We start from the raw sequence: 11,447 nt of genomic DNA, 5'->3' as shown, positions 1-11,447 counted from the left end.
GCAACGGTCAGTATGGTATTGTATATGTATGTACGTGTCTTTTTGAAATGTTAATATTTCTTATTCCTAGAGGTGTATTCACTGTCTCTGGATCATCTGTTGCTTCTCAGCATTGAAGCAGCTTGATGCTATCACGCAGGCAACACGGTCCTGCAAGATTATATAGATGATATGTATTGGAGGCGTGCCATATATTTGTAGGCAAACTGTATTAGTCACCATTCCTTAAAATGCTGTTCCTTCTACTTGAGATGCACATGTCCTCATTCAAAACTGTGTGTTACAATATAAGCAGGGGGTTGAGGCAGTGTGGGCTGGAGACTGGAAAAAAGGTATATAAATCTATATTTAGGGTGGCTCAACGCCTCCAGTGATGACTGCTGTGTGTAACTGGGTGGTGGAACAAAATCAGCACAATGTATTTGAATCTATTGCTGAGTGATTGTCTCACACCACAGACTGCTCTTTGCATGTGTGTGTGGGGGGGTGTTATACACAGGAAGTGGTTCAAGATATATCAAGCCAAAAGAGAGAAATGCATTGGCCCAGCAATGATGTGAAAAATGCTTGCATGTCAAGTCTCTACATATGCTTGGACAGAAGTGGATTCAATTTGTCTCAGTGCTGTATTGGACACCTGAAGAATAGTCTCTGAAATAGTTTTCAAATAAAGTCGACAGATATGCATTGGCTCCCATGTGACCGGTGAGAGGGGCTCTCTGTCTCTTTCTTTGTCGCTTTCTCTCTCTCGGGGGCCAATAAACCCCCAAGGCTGTTGGATTTGGCCCCTGCCGAGGCACAAATGGAGACTTGGGAAAACAAACACTTTGCACATTTCTTGTCAGAGGACTGCTACTCTTTTTAGTCAGCAAGGCTTTGACAACTTCCTGCACACACAGTCCAAACACAGTACACTTTGCCTCCAATTTGTGTGCTGGAGCACAGTGGATTTGTCAAAGGCAACACATACTGCTCACTGAGAGGCTATGAGGGATTAGCCTGCTGCACACACTTGTTTCAGAAACACACACACACACACACTCAGGCAGAGCAGATGAGCTACACTTGATGTCATGCACTTCTCTGATGTGCAGTGAACTCTGTTTAGGGAGAACTAGAGAGAGATTATAAATTGACACGTTAGTAGTGGCTGATACTCGCCCCCACACTCCCATCATCAGATAGTTGCTCAATTGCCGAGAGGCTTTTGTTGTCATGGCGATAACCAAATTGTGGCCTTCACAGCTAAATGGTACTGCAAAACAAACTCATGGATCCTATCATACACTTGCTGCATATTACTCAGCAATGACATTCCTTGGAGAATAAACTGAAGCTGGTACATATTTTTGAAGATAATCATGCATGCCTTTTGCTTAAAAATAAGATATTGCCTACCCTTTAACTTTACAGACCTGAAAAACTCAGACGTTTCACAGCATAACAGTAATGAGTAAAGGCTGAACAACAAACCTTTGAGAAGAATCATGGGACCTACAGTAAGTTGCTGTACGAGCAAAGGTAAACAAACAAAAAAGTGTGAATGTGATGGTATGGCAAATATTGTGTTTCCATGAGAAGTTTTAATAAGTAAGCTCCATGCACCAATGAAACACTGGTCTTTTTTATTTTCGCAAGCTCTTCTCTAACTTTTTATAGGCAATTCCTTATTGCAGGGAAATTAGACTTTGTCCCCAAGAGTTCACGTATATAACATAAACAGCCAAACAAATTATTTCCTCCATTTTTCCATGATGCTGAGTCTAACTGTTTTTTGTTTATTTGAGATCATGAGTTATTTATGTCATCATCATGAGATAACAACTGTTGTTTTCCCTCGATAACGAGATAATTTATCATGAGAAGTGACTTAATGGGATTCATAAGAGCAGAACATCATTAAGGGAATTACGGCACGGTGCGCCCTAGAGAAAGACGGGGGGCTGGAGAGTTTCCAGAACATGAGAGCCAAACACGATCTGAGTGAACATGAATTCTATAGGTACTTACAACTGAGAGACTATTACAGGAAAGAAGTCGAGATGGATCCCTCCATGGAAGTGAATGGTGTGATTACGCCCAAGGTCAAAATTAAATATTTGAGTGTGAATCTATCATGCTGGAGAGAATGTGGAGCATTAAGCTCAGATCATGCACATGTATTTTGGAAATGCGATACAGTACAACTGTTTTGGAAGACGGTACATAAAACTTTGCAAGAGGTGTTGAGATATGAGATCCCTATGTGCTGTAAGGTGCACTATTTGTGTACACTATTTGTGTAATCTCACAGAGGAAAAAGTACATGCAGGGGATATGTACCTGGTAAAAATACTGTTAATAGCTGGTAAAAAACCTATCATAAGGAAATGGGGTAGAGTGGATCCTCCGACTCAGGAACAATGGATGGGGATAATAGAGGAAATCTATGTAATGGAAAATTGACTCATCGCCTAAGATTGCAAGAAACACAGCTGGAGGACAAATGGCTGAAATGGACATTTTTCAGGACCTTGAACAGTGACAAAGACTACTGAAAAAATATTAGATACAGAGGATGAAATTGAGAGAATTAATGAATGAACAGAAAGGAATGCAACTCCCTACAGGACTGTATCTTGTTTTTGTTTTTTTGGTTTTCTAGTGAGGCTTTGTCCGTTTTTTGTATTGTTGGATGTGAGGTGTACATGTACAAGATGTGAAAAATCAATAAAGACGAAAGTGAGGAAAAAAAAGAGAAGAACATCACATACACACACTGATCTGTGGTGTGGGTTTGAGAGTTTCAAAGCAAACAGTATGATCTTTTTATGAATTAATGTTTTACCAATTGATTTGATAAGAGGGCATTTCAAGTATGACTAATGTAAGCTATGGGCTTAGCAATAGTATTATCTTGTAGTGCTTGTTTTCACATGGACTTTTCAGATTGAGACACTTAGTAGCAAGCTAGATGTGTTTGTGTTTGTTATGCCATGCATGTAAGTCTATGACGGATTTAATAACAGTGTAAGCAGCCAAAATGCTTTACTTGTCCATTCTCTGGAGAAACAGGGCAGATGAAACAATAGTTGTACAAGCAGCAATTCAATCAGATGTGTTACTGTCCAGCAGGCTACAACTGCTTGTTGGCATATGTAAAAAGAAACTACTCACATTGATGTGTGTTTGAATGGCATGCCTAATAATTTGCATATAGGATTAATGTTTAGTCTGTTGAGGGGTATTCCTTGATCTGACATTTTCAGCTTAAGTCAGTTGCTACACTCTCAGCATGTATGCACGCTGGCATGGCACTGCTAATCTCTCAAACGTTTGCATTTAAGTGAATACAAATAAAATATAATTCATTATTATGGGAAAATGGCCATAGGGCTTCCCTGCAAAGACTCCCCGCCATTGATCCAATTCAACTAATCACCTTTATCAGGAGTCACTTTATGGTTTCGATTGCAGGTCCCAGATGAACCATCTTCATGTGTTGCAGAGACTCATCTCTGAAGGGCATTAGCATATATGGTAAGAAATGGTATAATAAATATTTTTCTCATAAAGAAAAGGGACTTTTGGAGTGCTTTCGTGTTTAAATTTGTAAGATATGAATTAGAAAAGAACCTAACTTTTGCCATCTAGCCATTGTTCCCCACACAGGATCCAAGAAAATTATTATAAAATCATACATAAATGTATACACATTTGGTGTGATTTGAAGCCTCATGTTTTTAGTTGTGGTATTTGCTGGTCACTACACTTCAGGGTAGTAATAAGTACTATTAATAATGAGTTTTAAGCAGCTGTTACAAACCACATGGCTGCTGTGAAAAGGGAGCATTGCACAGACCTTACTTTAGAGCCATTCTTAGTATAAACATCATTTGCAAATATGAAATATTAATAATTTGATGAAATGTTTATGTTTTGGTTACTTTTTACAACACAAAATGCTATCAGTAGTGTGTCATTTACTGTTATACAGTTTTAAGACTTTTGGACTGTTTGTACTTTATTGTTAATAAAGTTTTGATTTTCAAAAAAGAATGCGTACCAAATTGCGCACTCCACCCTCTGGCTAACAGACGACTGTAATCACTTTCATCTGCTTCAATTTTCTGATGTATGTTTAGTCGATTGAAAGAGCGTTTTGAGGTGATAGCGTTGTCAACGCGAAGGTATGCTTAGAATAAGAAAGGAAAACTGACTGCAGTTTACTTTTGTTTGAGGTTAAATTTGCTAATAAGCTAGCATAATGCTAAAGCTTTGTAATATAAGATAGCTAATAGCAGTACACGTATTTATTCACCTGCCTGACTTGCAACATGATTTGATAAGACATGGCCGCAAATGTTTTTGTTGTTGTTGTTGTTTTTTTCAGTTTCTACAGTGAAGAGATCATAATGACAAGCGGAGATATCGTTTATGACAACATTCATTTTAGACATGACCCCAAATGGAGCGGCCGGCTGGGGCCTGCGGAGGGGGGCGGCCTGCTGCTCTGTGTGGCCTGCGCCATTGAAATGATTGAGAGTGACGATATTGCGGTGAGGAATACATGATAAAGTTCCTGTTGGACGTTCTTGAACATGTAGCTTTCCTCCTATCAAAATAATCCATTAAACATCTCAAGATGGATGGATGGAGTATGTTGTCTGTGTGTGTGTGTGTGTGTGTGTCTGCCAGCAGTTTCCTTCCAGTCTTAGGTATTTTTAGGTTTGTCTGGAAAATATTTATAGAAAACAAGCTATCCTACTAATTTTCCTTGATGCACAGGCCTTGATGTACCAATCTCCCCTCCTCCCTCTGTGTCTGTACAGTCAGTGAGGAAGTCTTTTGCCTTGTCTGGTATCAGTGGGGTGCTGAAGTGTTCTCCAGGGGCCCTGAGAGAATTGCTCCGGCAGGACCACAGAGTCTCTCTGCGTTTTACAGCAGCTCTACTAGGTGAGAAACAGTGGCCTGTGGACATGGCATGAGATGTTGAGGAAGGACTAGCTGGAATTACTAGGAAGCACTGTGCTTTCATCTCTCACCAGTTTTCTCTCTGGTGGCCCAAGTAGTCATGTTAGATCCTGTAGGCTGATAAGTTTTATTGTAAGGTCACTTATTTATAACACAACTACAGTAAGTGTGACTGACCAGCAAACATGTCCCTAATTAGATATTGGCCATTGCACCAGCAAGCACACACACACATCTTGCTTGCATCTAACTTGAGTTTGCTTCTGTGACCTTCCTCCTCCTTTAAACTAATCCCCACTGGGTCACTTCACAGTTGTACTAGTGCTGCAGTCACATCCCTGCTTTTCTACAAGGTGTCAAACAACCAAGATAACACATCTTGTCACACCACCTGAGCTGTAAATTACAGAAATACTTGCAATATTCAGCATCATACAGTTATATTAAAAACTGGAAATGAATTCACATAGAAACTGGAGTTAACCCTCTGTTTGCTACTTTTCTCTACATTTTCTAATTTTATATGATATTTATAGATATTATTTCAGATGTGTTTCCATCCCATCAAAATACATTTCTGGGGCAATACTATTATAATACTATTTTTCTGTGGAAAAATGATACCAAAGGGTCATAGAACATTAGCACCAAATATCATCTGTTGACAATTCCACAAAAAGATACAAGAATCAGCCTTAAAAGTTGATTTGCAGGAAACGTTGTCTGAGAAAGTAGCTAGACTTTTTTTTTCTTGTTTCTTTCTTGTCTTATGTGGAGTTTTATACCTTATGTAAAGCCAAGTCGTACTACTTCTCTACGAAAAAATCAGAAAGGTCAAAAACATTTAGACAATAACATACGATGATAAAAGAGAATCTGTGAGTGAGTGATCCATCTACCTTTGATATATATAAAGTCATCAATATTATGAAAACCACCCTAATGAAGTCAGTGACCCTGTGAGATCATGCTTTATACACAGAGAGTAGCATTATTAGCCCTGTATTGTAGTAATACTCTACTGCTTCGACCGGCACATTATTCTCACCATAACTAAATACTTAAGTCTTCTATAGGAGATGTCATGAGGGTGGCAGGTCAAAAGCATGTGTGAGTTAATATATACAAATCTTATACTGCTATAATTATACCACTGTGTGTTTTTGTGGCATCACATCATCAGCGGATATTACTGACACTTCCTCTACACTGTATGAATTTCACAAGGTTATTGCAGCATGAAGTATTAGGCCTATGCTATTTGAGCTCTAATGAAATTAGTGCAATGAAAGGATATGTGGCAAAGTGTTCACTGGTGAAAGCTCTGACCGGTATGACAGGACATTAAAAGAGCAATTACACTGCTTGTGGGATGATATGCTGAACTGAGCTTCACCATGTGCCAGTGACAACATAATCCAATACAGAATATATCATCTCCCCTACTAAACATTGTCCTTTTATACATGCTTGTAGGGTAGTAGAAAAGAAATTATATAATTTCTTGCAAACTCGTGTCATTACATGATATCATTGTCAAAGTACCAATAGTCATCCTTACAATATTGTTGAAAAATTGATAGTAAGACCTTTGGACAAAGATATTGTGATTTTGTCTACCAGTCCTAGCATTTATTGAGTGCCTTTAAGATGATCACAAAATATTGAGATATGTGTTGTGTATTGCGACTTATATTAAGACCACAAACTGTACAATATAATCAGTAAAATGTTACAGCTCAACAACATGAATCGCCTTTTTTCACCTGGCATGCTTTTTAAACCTAGCCTGTCATTATTGTTCTGACCCTAGGGATGCTTCACACTGTGGAGGACCCGGACACTCTGGAAAAGGTTGGCCAAGGTGAGCAAAAGCCTCTTTGTGATTTGGATAATACGTGAGTGTGTGTGTGTTTATGTGTACACGCGAGCCCATGCACACAAAAAACACATGCATTTGTACGCATTCAAACACCCTGCTTTACTCTCACACAAACAGACATAGGTTGTATGTGCAGTCGTTATAATGCAGGCAGCATGAGAGTGCACTCACACTAACACACACACTTACACGGTATGATTCAGCCATAAGGACACAGAAACGCACATTGTGATCACGGTCACTGCTGGTTACTAAGATGATCATACATCACTTCACATACCAGTTTCTATATTTAAACCTTTTGATCTATTATTTTTATGTGTTGATATTTTTTTGCTGCTGCACAGTGCAGTCGCATTTCTCTTTTTATTTAGTGATCACCTGAGGCTGCCATATGCAGATTTGTCTTGTCAGAATTTTGGACTCCCAGCAAACTAGCATTTTTTAGCACATAGTTGGTTTTGTGTCAATGTAGCAAAGTCTTTCAAAATGCAAAATATGTTTTGCTAAGTGCAAATGACAGAATGATTTTATGGTAGCTGTCTTAAAATACCTCAGGAAATGCTTTGCTGTAATAGTTAGTCGAGTGCTTAAAATTTGACACTGCTTTTGCTCTTTGTACAGAGAAAGTGTGATGAACACATTTTGAAACTCATTTAAGCCATATAAATAATGCAGTCATCATATCTTTGTGTGTGTGTGTGTGAATGAGATACAAATGAAGAGCCAAGAATCTTCTAGAACCTTTATAGCATTAACTAAGCCTTGGTTTAAGCTTTGTCGCGTACCTGCATGTTATCCTTACGTTGATGACATCAGACATTATTGTAGAAAGCAATATAGACTGTAGGTCGCATATTATGACATCAGAAGAATCCCTAAGTCAAAACACATGATCAAAGTTTATCACATGATTAACATGATGAAGCACAATCTTATAGTTAAACAAGAAACAAATAACTATTTGCTAAAAAGATAAAATTCTGGATCACTCATCTATATTTAATTAATAAATACTTTGAACTGCTATTTTGTTATTGCTTTTTTCAATATTATAAATACCTTCCTAGATTGTGATGTGCTTTTAGTGAATGCTTCTCTGTGTTTTTGTTTGACCGTGTACATGCATGTATTTGTATGTGTTTATGTGTCAGTGCTGGTTCAGCTGCTTCTGGAGCTCCAGAGTGAGCTGTCACTTCACTTTGTTTTGGATGAGATACACAAACAGGTGAGAGACACTCATTTACACACATATAGATAAACACCTGCTCGTCTACAGTACACATGCATTCATCGCAACATGCATAACATCTTAAAATATTTAACAACACTTGTGTAACCAGCAGCATATCCTCCCAGGGTTGTTCAGTAAACAGACAGTGTGCTTGTCTCCCTCTCGCTGTTGTTCTGTAACCTCTGGGGGAGGCAGGAGTGGAAAAGCTTCATTCAGCAGCTGAGGCTGCAGGTAGAAAATAGTAAAGCTTTGTATACTGATGATGACAGAGAGGTAAAACACAGAGTAAAGGTGCAGACAGGGCCTATTTATGCAGCTAGAATAGAGCCTGATTAGAATTTTTCAAAGAAAATGTATTTTAAGAACCTGCTGTTATGAATACAAATTTGTTATCAGAGAAGAAGCAGGTTTCTTTTATGTGTTTTGGAAAAAGATAGGCATGTGTCTCAAATTAGTATGTAGGAAGAGTATAACGCTGTATTTGCACTGGACTAGTTTTACTTGGGAAGCTCATTTAATTTAGAAAGTATCCCTCCACATCTTTGTTTTATACTGTGCATTTATACAGGATAAGAAAGGTCTGTATTATGCTCAATTTACCAACATTATCCCTTGGATATGAGGTCAAGGCTCTGCCTAACATCCAGTGTTTCAGAAGCTGAACATCTGTTCTGTGGCAGGCACGTGTATAATATAGCTGAGAGATGTTATGCGTGAGTTCCAAGCATGAATACATATTTGGACTCATTTAGGTCTATTTTGCAGAACCTTTTGGTGCTCCTACCCTTCCACTTTTAAAAGATCAATATATATGATATCACAGCAGAGCTGTTGATTTGCCATCAAACATATTCTGAGTTATAATCAAATGTTGTACTTCTCAAACAAAAGGTTAAACAAATATTATTGCATGAGCCTTGTGTTTGGTGAAATATGATTGATGACATTACAAAGAAAGGCAGATTTGTGTGTGCCATGTTCTCTTCCATTGTCCTATATCTGTTTTTATAATGTACATGCATTCCCTGTACAGCTCAGTGAACATCTTAGTGTGAAGGGTTTGCTGCCCATCTTCAACTTCTTGGGGAGCCTAGTGGAAGCAGTCCCCGATGTGGCCCATAGTCTGGTGACTCAGTATGGTGAGACCCTGCAACAGAAAACCCAGAAACACTTCACAGTTATACTGGCACTGGTGTACAAGGAGAAGCAGCGGTGTGTTTCCATGTGTGTTTTCTTTATCTTCTTTTATATGGTCATCACCAGCACTTACAGTTCATATCAAAAACATGATAATCCTTACAAAGAAATTAGCCTTTAATAATCTTTGACTCAGGTTGGTTTGGGTCACTTTTAGAAATGCAGGTGAGTTAACATTAGGTCACATTCCAGCACTTTTATAATATCTACCCAATACAAGAAAAATGATACTCATACACCTTACAAGAGGAAAACATTGAACATGGTAGCAAATGATAGCAATATTCTTGTCATCCACAACTACACCTGATAATGCACTCACTGGTAGATTATGGGCAAAAACATATTGAATATACAGAAAATAGGCAAAAATCCATCCATCCACTAGCATTATACGAATTATAATGGTTAAGTGCCTTGAGATATACAAATAAGTTGGTGGCACTAATTCTCCAATCAGGTGCCATTAAACCATAGCTTAGTTTGCACTACACCACATCATTTCATTCAAAGAGACAACGATGTGAAAATAGTCACGGAAATATCATATTTTTGCTCGCTTCATCCAACTGTTTCTATAAATGTGTATGAAAAATATTCTAATGATTGCAGTCAGCTCAGATAATCACAACCAGGCATTCTTATATAGAAAATGTGACAGGCCTATTTGGAAGCTGAGATCCAGAAATATAATGGAAATTTTAACTTTAGTGGAGGAGGAGAAGAATGTTAAAGAAAATATTACATTTTAGGGATATCCAGAAGTTAGTCAGAGCAGCTAATTTTGACCTTTTATTTACATCCCTAATTCATAGAAATAATTATACTTTGTCCATTTCTGAAATAGTCTTCTACATGCTGAACCCTATTCCACTTCTGCTGCTTCTAAGAAATGAAAAAGTACCAAAACTGCATTTTTCATATCCTCTTTCCTTGAAATTTCTCAATTCAGTCTCTATGGCTGTAACAACCTTTTCAATTACGCTCCAGCTGCATTGAGATAACCGAGCTGTGTCCATACTTAAAATTCTATCCACATATCCTATCCCATGACAGCTCTTGCTAAAAATGAAATAGAGACAAAAGTTCAGTATCCATGTTCATCCAACCTCTCCCCTGAAATTATCCGTCTAAGGATATTTTTATATTTATATATCTATTTACAGTTCCACAGTGTAGTGAAGCAGAACACTAATGCACCCCACCACCCCTCCCACACACAACTGTGTCGATTCAATCTCTGCTACAGCCACCTGTATGATGTCTTTCTACGTACTGAACCATTACATCATCTCAGTTAAATGGGCATTGGTAATCAACTTCAGATGTGTGTGTGTGTGTGGGGGGGGGAGGGGGTTGCCGTGTGTTTGTCACGTGCCTGAGTGCTTGTTTTCACTGGCAAGCGTGAATGTGAACCTTATGTCAAATAAGCAGGTGTCACAGTATTTTGCTGTGCTACGTGTGTCCACCTCCCACGTATTTTCATTTTTTTACAAGCTCCCCTGAGCAGCCGCAGGTAGCAGTGGATTGTTGTGATGCTGATTTAAAATGCGGGTTGCCACTATTGACTGTGTGTGCCTGTTGGCGGCCTGTCACTCAATGAGTCTCTGTGGGGCTGTTTGGACTAATGACAACAGGACAGTAATGACAACACAAGCAACATTTTGCTCTTTCTGTCTGACTCACTGTCTTCCCATCTACCCAACTGATTAACCCCTCTGTTTCCACCCATTCGCTTGTCTCTGCCCCAATCTGTCTTCTATTGTCTTTCAATTCCCCCTCGCTCTCTCATTTATGCATTGCTGGCGTCCTACTCCCTTGGGTCATAAGTGAGAACTGGATACAGACAAAATGAGGGAACAGGCTGGGAAGATGAGCAACAATGAGATACGGAAAGAGGAGGGTGGAAAAAGATAACAAGGAAAATAAAGGGAAAGAAAGGACAGCTGCAGTGTTTCTCACCTCAGAGGTTGAGATGATCTGAGCCTTAACAGTTAGAGACATACTTTCTGTAGTAAGATTAACATCAATTTACCTTCTTGGCTAATCAGTACAGAGCTGGAACATATAATCGACTAGTTGTCAGCTATTAAATTAATCTGTTTGAATAACCAGTTTATCAATTTGAATATTTTGTTGGGTTAGGGACTAAAATATAAGTTCTCTTAGTTTAGCTTCCTA

General features: G+C 38.6%; 1 protein-coding gene across 6 annotated transcripts in view; it reads left to right on the top strand.

The window, feature by feature from the left end:
* Positions 1–4,024: 4,024 nt before the first annotated feature.
* LOC119013439 (meiosis inhibitor protein 1) overlaps positions 4,025–11,447 on the top strand; it is a 50,947-nt gene continuing 43,524 nt past the window's right edge. For 5 of the 6 annotated variants that reach the window (XR_005072748.1, XR_005072749.1, XM_037087977.1 and 2 more), the window contains exons 1-6: positions 4,025–4,169; positions 4,373–4,538; positions 4,812–4,935; positions 6,767–6,817; positions 7,990–8,063; positions 9,103–9,208. Coding sequence is in view for 4 of the 6 variants with exons in the window: in XM_037087977.1 (XP_036943872.1) it covers positions 4,117–4,169; positions 4,373–4,538; positions 4,812–4,935; positions 6,767–6,817; positions 7,990–8,063; positions 9,103–9,208 (574 nt within the window). In the remaining 2 variants the exon portion in view is untranslated. Of the gene's footprint in view, positions 4,170–4,372; positions 4,539–4,811; positions 4,936–6,766; positions 6,818–7,989; positions 8,064–9,102; positions 9,282–11,447 lie in introns of those variants that run through there. The other variant, XM_037087979.1, reaches the window with a different exon arrangement.

This window comes from Acanthopagrus latus, chromosome 23, assembly GCF_904848185.1.
Source record: "Acanthopagrus latus isolate v.2019 chromosome 23, fAcaLat1.1, whole genome shotgun sequence".
Taxonomy (NCBI): Eukaryota; Metazoa; Chordata; class Actinopteri; order Spariformes; family Sparidae; genus Acanthopagrus; species Acanthopagrus latus.
Note: the sequence above shows the minus strand (reverse complement) of the source record. Positions and strands in the feature narration are given on the sequence as shown.